An 8,432-nucleotide genomic window follows, 5' to 3' on the forward strand; every position below is an offset into this window, starting at 1 on the left:
TTGGACAACAATGAAATTAAGTGGGTTGTCGCATTTAACCCGTCGGGAACCCACCACACCACTAACCTACCACACGCGTGCAAACATGTTGTTGCTGACCCTGCACATACATATTATGCCCGTCCCAAACCATCAGCACACAACAACTACGAGGCTGGTTTGAACTTGAATGCAATGACTCACCGTGACAGCTCGCAACACTGCCTCACCCGAACCTCCCTCCAATACTAGCACACCACCCTTCACTACATCTCCACCCTTCACTACAAGTCCATTGCCACGACAATGGACGGCAAGCTTCAATCATGATATCTTTGTGATGCTTCACTTGAACTTGCACACCGCAATCATGATGACGATCACCACTTGATGTCATCCTCCATGGGTTGTATGAGATCTTCCTCTTAACGCAAGCCCATGGTAACACACCTAATCCCCACAAAGGACTCTCACGAAGACCATGGGTTAGTACACAAAGTGTAATGGGCAATGCTTACCGTACCATGGGATCTCTTGATCCCTCCCGGTACATCTTGCACGCTTTGTGTGTTGATCAACTTGATTCACTCTTTGACTTAGTCTTGATCAACCTTGTGTCTTTATGACCAATCTTTGGATAAAACCTTGAGTAACACATTGGTCATCATATAAACTCGTTGAAACCAACATATGGACTTCAAGAAGTGCCTATGGACAAATCCTTCAAATACAACTCAAGGCAACCATTAGTCCATAGGAATTGTCATCAATTACCAAAACCACATGTGGAGAAATATGCTCTAACACCCGGAAGCATATCCTCCCTTTCCCTATCTCTGGCTATGCCGTTTGCCGGAGCGGCAAAGAGGGTGCTTCAGCCAGAGGGGAAGGGTTGCATTCGCTTCCGTGAAGCGCGAATCTGTACTTGCTTTTAGGGCGGGTGAGCGATGACATGCAATAGAGGACGAGACACTGACTATGGACGCTAGCGACTCACCTACGGTGGTCATCTTGGGACCAAAGCGGTAGCGACCTCCCGTGTTCTACTTTTCCTCGGTGTCATCGACGAACGCGAATGTGCCGGCCACCGACTCGTCGAGCTCCGCTTAGCCATCTTCTTTCTCCATCGACTAGTGCGGTTTCGCCAACGTTGGCGGCGGACGACACGGTGTCTGGCCTCGTGCATGCCAGCCACGATGCCCACTCCGTCGTGCTCCCACCCGTGTCTCCTTGGAGCAACTCGCCATTCCTTCGCGAGCTGGCTTGGAGCAACGAGTTGCTGAACCACACGTCGGCTTGGAGCGGCAACTTGCCCCGTTGGGCTAGGCAAGGGAGGTGGAGCAGCGAGCTGCCTCGCTCATATTCGATGGGCTCGACGGGCCACTCAACTTACTTTTATGCCATAGAACTACTCTTCCTGCTCAACGGATGCCATCGAACGGGTGGGAAAATGATGGTAGGAGGAGATAGAGAGCAGTGGAGTGATGCAATTCTTGCCCAAATAGCGGGCGGATGGGAGGAGCTTGCTCGGCTTTGTGTTTAATGACACCCGCTCACGAACGGACATGTGGCCGGCGTAGGTTTCTCGGCTTCTACGCAGATTTAATAAAGGTGTTTGAATGCGACGAGGAGGCGTGTTCAGCGGGCAACGTCCTCGGCTGGCATGCCACTTCTATGACGAAGCTAGTGAGAGGCCAGGTCTACCCTGAGCCATCTTCAATGTGAAACGCCCGCTCTACAGCAGCATGAATACAGACAACTTGCACCGGACGGGAACGCGTGCGTGCGAAGGAGGGGTTTGGATGGGCCAGTGGGGTCAGACATGGGCTTGGATGTTGTCCGAACACCCGCAAAGCCCCCCATGTTTGTCTTCGATTTGTAGGAGAAAGTACATTGTCATGCAAACTGATACACACCCGTGTTGGATGTCATAACATGTCCTCACCGTGCGGTCCAGATGGATGCAGACGGTTTAAGGGTCACCATTGGAGATGCCCTTATTTCCTCCATTCATAAATACTCCCTCTGTCCTAAAATTCTTGTCTTACGCTTGTATAAAAATGGATGTATCTAAATACTAACACATGACTAGATACATTTATATCTAGACAAAACAAAAACAAGAATTTTGGGACGGAGGGAGTATAAGATATGTCGAATATTTCAATATAATCTACTCCCTCCGTTCCTAAATATAAGTCTTTTAAGAGATTTCACTTATGGTCCACATACGAAGCAAAATGAGTGAATCTACACTCTAAAGTATGTCTATATACATTCGTATATAGTCCACTAGTGAAACCTCTAGAAAGACTTATATTTAGGAACGGAGGGAGTATATACGGACTGAAACGAGTGAACAAACACACTAAAATATGTTTATATCCATTGGATTCAGAAAAAAGTATATATCCAATAACGGAGGGAGTATTTGATAGCGTAATAAACATCATAGACACAGTTAAAAAATATCATCGGCACGTTTCCGCGCCCAAGATATGAATGGTTCCATACAGCAAATCACTTGCTCAACGGAGACTCCAAAGCAAAGGGCAACTCTAGGAAACATATTACTCCCTATATACATTCGTTTGAACAAGTACTCCCTTCATTCTTAAATATAAGTCTTTTTTAGAGGTTTCACTAGTAGTAGACTACATTTGAATGTATATAGACATACTTTACAATATAGATTCACTCATTTTTCTCCGTATGTAGTCTCCTAGTGAAATTTCTAAAAAGGCTTATATTTAAGAACAGAGGGAGTAATATGGATCGAAGCGAGTACCATATTCTTGGATGAACACACACTCAACATTAAAAGAAATGAACAAGGACAATGTATGAACCAAAACTCGATTGCCGCTAACTTCGCCAAACAAATGTTTGAGCGGCGATACAGGTGAGAAGCGACAGAACCCCTAAATTCCCAGTTGCCTACATGCAAACAGCCGTAGAGAAGAACGCTGTTTTTAGTACCCTGATGTGGTGATGTACACGAGCGCAGATAATTCTGCCCGCAGCCTGGGACTCCCGAGCATCAGAGCTCAAAATGACCGAAGTAGCGTGCTTGCTTCCTTTTTATGAACCTGGATATACTGGAGACGTCGCCTTGAATAATCGTCCGGCCATCTTCCATGTAAATAGCACCATCTGCGTATCTGAGTTCTTCCAGCCGATGGGTCACCCACAGGGCCGCGACCTCCCCACTAGCAGTTACAGAGTTCCTCACCGCCTTGACCACGCCCATCTGCACTTCCATGAAACCGAGATCACTAAGATTACAATGCCCATAACAATCAAGTGTAACTACAAGGTAAGAGTAGGCCTGCTAACTACAATAAATTACTTCCTCTGTTCCTAAATATAAGCCGTTTTAGAGATTCCAATATGGACTACATACGGAGCAAAATGAATGAATCTACACTCTAAAATACGTTTATATACATATGTATGTAGTCCGTATTGAAATATCTAAAAAGGCTTATTTTAGAAACAGAGGGAGCAGAAAGGATGATAGCTACATATCAGAAACAGGAAAACATAACAAATTAAGTGTAGCAGTTTTCTCAGCAACCAATACAGGATTTTCCATATATAATACAGTGTAGGTCAGCCATAGCTTCTATTGCATGTCAACCACACAACAAATGCGATAGAAGCATCAGAAATTTATGTAATATGGTCCAAAATATTGATGTGTTTATGAGAACCAGGGCTACACCAATTTTCATGAACTACAGACTGTTGGAAGTTTTAGCACAATTGCCAAACGATAACTCCAGTATGAAATGAAATGCTTACTGAAGATTGCTCTCCTTGGCACGGTAGCAAAGGTGCCTCGGGATCAAATACCTTAGTTGAAAAACTAAACATGAATAATCTTAATACCTGATCATATTCGTCCAGGAATGTGGTCAGCTCATCCAGCAGTAGTACTTTGGATGCTTCAGCTAAAGCACCAGCAATGGCAACTCTCTGTTTCTGCCCACCACTCAGGGTTTGGATTGGCCTCTGTTTTGGATGAAGGATGTTTGTGAACCTTGTGCAGACAATAGTAGATTATAATCCAAAATGTGCATGTGAGCTGCCTACTTGAGAGTAGCTCAACATTCCAACTGCATCCAGAGATTGTGACACTCTTGATCTAACCTCATCCAATGAAAGATTGAGCTTACCAAGTCCAAATGCAACATCGGATTCCACCGTGGGCATCACAACCTGCATCCAAGAGACAGAATTCAATATGCAGCAGAACTTCATTTAATTTGGGACGATTGCATTGCTAACAAAGCTCGCAAGCATCAATAATAAAAACATCCTATGGATTCAAAGCAACTTGATAATGCCTTCTGGCATAATTGCAGTAAAAACTCATCAAAGAAGTAGTGATAACCTGGTGATCAGGATTTTGGAAGACATAGCTGAATGGCCTATTAATATGCACTGTACCAGCAGAGGGATTTTGAAATCCTGCCAAAACCTAAAAAAAAAACAAGAAGTTAGCATCCCATTGAGGTACTAGTAGGAAGAAAGTCAATCAAACTTTTGTAGTCCAAGTAAACAAAGAGAAATTGATTCAGAACCATATTTTGTATCAGTCTGCTTTATGAAATATATTGTAACAATACCAGAATAGATTATGCAACTTCTCTTGAATACTTCCTTCCTTCTTCTATTATCATTTTTATTCGGGTTGAAGTTGGACATATATCCTTGGAAATGCGCAATTACTAGGTCGATCTGGTGTTCAATGCACCAATAGTCAAATGTGCTTGATACAACATACATAATATCTGATGCATAATTGCTCATTTACATGTAAAGATCCTGGTATTTACGCTACATGATATATTTAAAATTAACTTCCTATTGGTTCCTGATGAAGGCTGATATTTTTTTCAAGCAAGATTGTCCTCGTATAAACCACAAACTCAGCAAACTCTGAGCCATTCCTAGGTCCCACAGATCCTTATCTCGGTGCTCGAAGCAAAAGCCGGGACAATCCAAAGATTTAATGGATAGTACCATTCAGCATTTTGATTTCTGATAAAGTACGCATGCTATGCCTAATCCTCCAAAATTATCTTCTATGAGAACGAATAAAACACGACCAGACTGTGCTTGTGGTATCGTATTCACTCCATGAGCTGGTTCCACACAAGCAAAATTTCTTTAAGAACAGAACAGCTGCTCAACCATGGGTCTTGGAATTAACCATTTGCATACGGCATTTCGGTCCATGGCGTGATGAGCACAGCCACTGCCGGTGTATCGACGAAAATGTGCGTGGAAACAGGCACCACACTCTTATACTCCTACTCCGTAGTTGAGAAAAGATAGACCTTGAGGAGGGTGGACTTGCCGCAGCCGTTGGGGCCGAGGAGCATCCAGAGCTGCCCCGACGGAACGCACAGCGAGCAGTCCTTGAGCACCGGCAGCACCAGGCCCCGCCTCGTCGTCACCGAAAATCCCACCCCGCGGCCCTCGATGGCCGGCGGGGGCGGCGGAGGGGAGGCCGAGGCGGCCACACGGCAGCGGGTGGAAGGGGGAGCGGTCAGGGTAGCTCGCCCGGCGGCGCAGCAGGGCGGGTGACGGTAGCAGCAGAAGGGGGTGGCGCCGCCGGTAAGGCTGTGCGCCATCGTCGGCGAGGGCGATAGGAGATGATGGGCCTGGGCCGGTACACTGAGCAGCTAGAAAGAAAATCCCGTGGAGAGAGATAAGAGATGATGGGCCTAGGCCACAATCTGAAAGCCTATCCACAGAAGAGGAAAAATGGATCCGCCATCCTTCACGAAGATCCCGTGGGCCGTGGGTGGTTACGATCTGACTGACGACTGTGTACTTCGTTGCGCTCCCAGTGTCGTACATGCGTACTGCACATGCGCCGCGCCGCGCCGGCCCGCACATATACACCCACGCGGGCGCGGACGCAAATGCAACGAACACACAGAACCCCACGAGATCATCGGCGGCCAGCGCGCGACGATGATGGACATGGGAGGAGGGCACGGTATGGGCATGGGCACGGGCGGCGCCGCCCCGGCGCCAGCGGCGGCGCACGGGGGCATGCGGATGCACTACATGCACATGACCTTCTACTGGGGCAAGAACTCGGAGATCCTCTTCCACGGGTGGCCCGGCTCCAGCGGCGGCATGTACGCCCTCGCGCTCGTCGTCGTCTTCGCGCTGGCCGTGCTCGTGGAGTGCCTCTCCTCCTGCCGCTGGCTCGAGTCCCGCCTCTCCTCCAGCGGCCGGCCCGCGGCGGCGGGGGCGGCGCGCGCCGCCGTGCACGCGCTGCGCGTCGGGATGGCCTACGTCCTCATGCTGGCGCTCATGTCGTTCAACGTGGGCGTGCTCCTCGCGGCCGTCGCCGGCCACGCGGCGGGGTTCCTGCTGTTCAGGGCCGGCCTGTTCGGCGGGCAGGCGCAGGTGGAGGACGGGGCCAAGGACTACCTCGCGCCGGCGGCGTGCTGCTAGGGCTTTCTTATCCGCATCCATGCATGGGTTAGGAAAGTTTGGTGGTGTGATGCTGTTAATCTGCTATAATCTGTGTGATTGTCATCTCACTATGTTCATCACAGCCGTTCCCGTCTGTAAAAGAGTGACACTACTAGGCATCAGACTGCTGGAACTTTGCATCATATCAGACTACTCAAATACCGTTGGATTGGATCAATCTCGAGCGTATGATAAAGGCGTAGTAAAAGGGGGCGTCTGGCTAGTTATTTTGGGTTCACAGTGATTGTGATTTAGTACTACCATAACTACTCGCTTAAATTACGGCTAGTTAACGTGATTTGCGTGCTAGGCAGCTTGCTTCCTTACACAGCAATCTGGATTCAAGTATTCTTTAAAATTGCTTCCAGCCAGTATTTTCCCCTAAAAAATAGAACTGCTTGTCTGCTTCCCATATGAGGTTTCTCGGCCATGGGAACATATATAACTTTTTTATGATGTCATGCTTTGTTTTCTTTGGAGCAATATAGATTTATTTCATGGTGAACTAAACCTGCTTCCACCTACCGATGAATGTGCTTCCACGGTGAAATTGACGTGCTATCACTTCTTATGTAATGGAAATGTGCTTCCACGGTGAAATTGACGTGCTATCACTTCTTATGTAATGGAAAATTTTGCTTCGAAACATCAAAATATTATTTCCATTGACTAGATAATTTAGGACAGTAAAATTGCACCTAAAGCGAGCTCTCGCACGCTCCCAACACTGAATACCGTCAGATTTTGCTTTTAATCATTTCTGGTCGTCAGATGATCGTTTCAGCACTTGATTACCGCGACTTGGGCCGCATGTCCTAAGGGGCTGCTACTCTGGCGATTTTTTCGAAGGCCTGTGGTTGATTGGGCTTTGGATGAGCTGGTATGATAGCCCATCTGTGTACGCGTTGTACGGCTCGATTGATCCAGACGAGGCAACGGCGCGGGCGGTGTGATCCAGACGAGTCAACGGCTCGGTCGATGGGATCCAGACGAGGCAAAGGCGCGGTCGGTGGGATCCAGACGAGGCAACGGCGCGGGCGGTGGGCATGGATGCATCCGAGTCAAGATGCGACGGCGCGGTTGGTGGGCATGGATGCAGCCGATGCGTCCATCCAGTCCAGCCGATGCGGTTGGGGAATGAAGGTCGATCCACTCCAGCATAGGCGCGAGATCGATCCAGTCCAGCCTCGCGGGAGGGATAGCAGTCGCACGCGTCGGTGCGGCCGAGTCCAAACTGAGTTGGAGCAGGTAAGGGCGAGGTAATGGCAGATTACTCTGCTAGTGGAAACTGCTTCTCCCTCCTTCAAGCTCACAATGATGGCCCTTTTTCCCACTAGAAACTGCTCTGCCCTCCTTCAAACTCATAATCATGGCTTGTAAAGTTGTTGTGCCCATTGGTACTATATAATCCTCCCTCCGTATCTATGCACACCCTACTGGAGCAGCAACATCCTTTGTCCAGGTATGCTACCTGCAAATTGCAATGTCCTCATATCATCCAACAAGAAAGAAACTCATACCCCCTCCCAACAAAATATGTGCAGGTGATGTTGTAGCTGCGTGTGGACGGTTCATTTGGGCAGATTCTCTTACTGTCAAGTTTTGTGCTCAGCCGTTCATCATCTCAAATGGCTTTTGGACAGGTAAATATTTCGTCTTTTGCCATCAATTTTACTATGGCGCACAATTGATTAAGTAATAGTTCCTCTGGTATTCATATCATGGTGCTGTATGGAACAGGTGAATTAGAAAAGTAGTATTACAATGCGCAAAAAAGAAATCATGCCATCGTAGAGGGACCTGAAGCCTCAACTTCATCTGCCTGTGCTAATAAACGAACAAAGTCTAGTTCTGGGGATAATTTCTTCCCTAAGTACCCAACGTGGCATGCCAACGAAAATCGTTTGGCACGTATTAAACTCAGAAAACAGAAGAAATTAGTAGAATCAGGT

The 8,432-nt window shown here is 47.6% G+C and overlaps 2 protein-coding genes across 2 annotated transcripts; one reads left to right on the plus strand and one right to left on the minus strand.

The window, feature by feature from the left end:
- Nucleotides 1–2,774: 2,774 nt before the first annotated feature.
- Nucleotides 2,775–5,665, minus strand: LOC123440308 (ABC transporter I family member 10). The gene is made up of 5 exons (XM_045116884.1): nt 5,325–5,665; nt 4,376–4,462; nt 4,075–4,200; nt 3,871–3,993; nt 2,775–3,229 (listed from the first exon to the last, which is right to left on the minus strand). The coding sequence occupies exons 1-5, from the start codon at nt 5,619–5,621 to the stop codon at nt 3,020–3,022; spliced, it is 843 nt and encodes a 280-aa protein (XP_044972819.1). The 5' UTR covers nt 5,622–5,665; the 3' UTR covers nt 2,775–3,019.
- Nucleotides 5,666–5,925: 260 nt separating this feature from the next.
- Nucleotides 5,926–6,714, plus strand: LOC123440309 (copper transporter 3-like). The gene has a single exon (XM_045116885.1). The coding sequence runs from the start codon at nt 5,968–5,970 to the stop codon at nt 6,457–6,459; it is 492 nt and encodes a 163-aa protein (XP_044972820.1). The 5' UTR covers nt 5,926–5,967; the 3' UTR covers nt 6,460–6,714.
- Nucleotides 6,715–8,432: the final 1,718 nt, after the last annotated feature.

This window comes from Hordeum vulgare, chromosome 3H (genome assembly GCF_904849725.1).
Source record: "Hordeum vulgare subsp. vulgare chromosome 3H, MorexV3_pseudomolecules_assembly, whole genome shotgun sequence".
Taxonomy (NCBI): Eukaryota; Viridiplantae; Streptophyta; class Magnoliopsida; order Poales; family Poaceae; genus Hordeum; species Hordeum vulgare.

Coding starts and splice junctions, on each gene's coding strand:
- LOC123440308 (XM_045116884.1), bottom strand. CDS start 5,621: ATGGCGCACAGCCTTACCGGCGGCGCCACCCCCTTCTGCTGCTACCGT. Junction 4,463..5,324: donor GCAAGTCCACCCTCCTCAAG/GTCTATCTTTTC, acceptor TTTTTTTTTTAG/GTTTTGGCAGGATTTCAAAA. Junction 4,201..4,375: donor TCCAAAATCCTGATCACCAG/GTTATCACTACT, acceptor TCTTGGATGCAG/GTTGTGATGCCCACGGTGGA.
- LOC123440309 (XM_045116885.1), top strand. CDS start 5,968: ATGATGGACATGGGAGGAGGGCACGGTATGGGCATGGGCACGGGCGGC.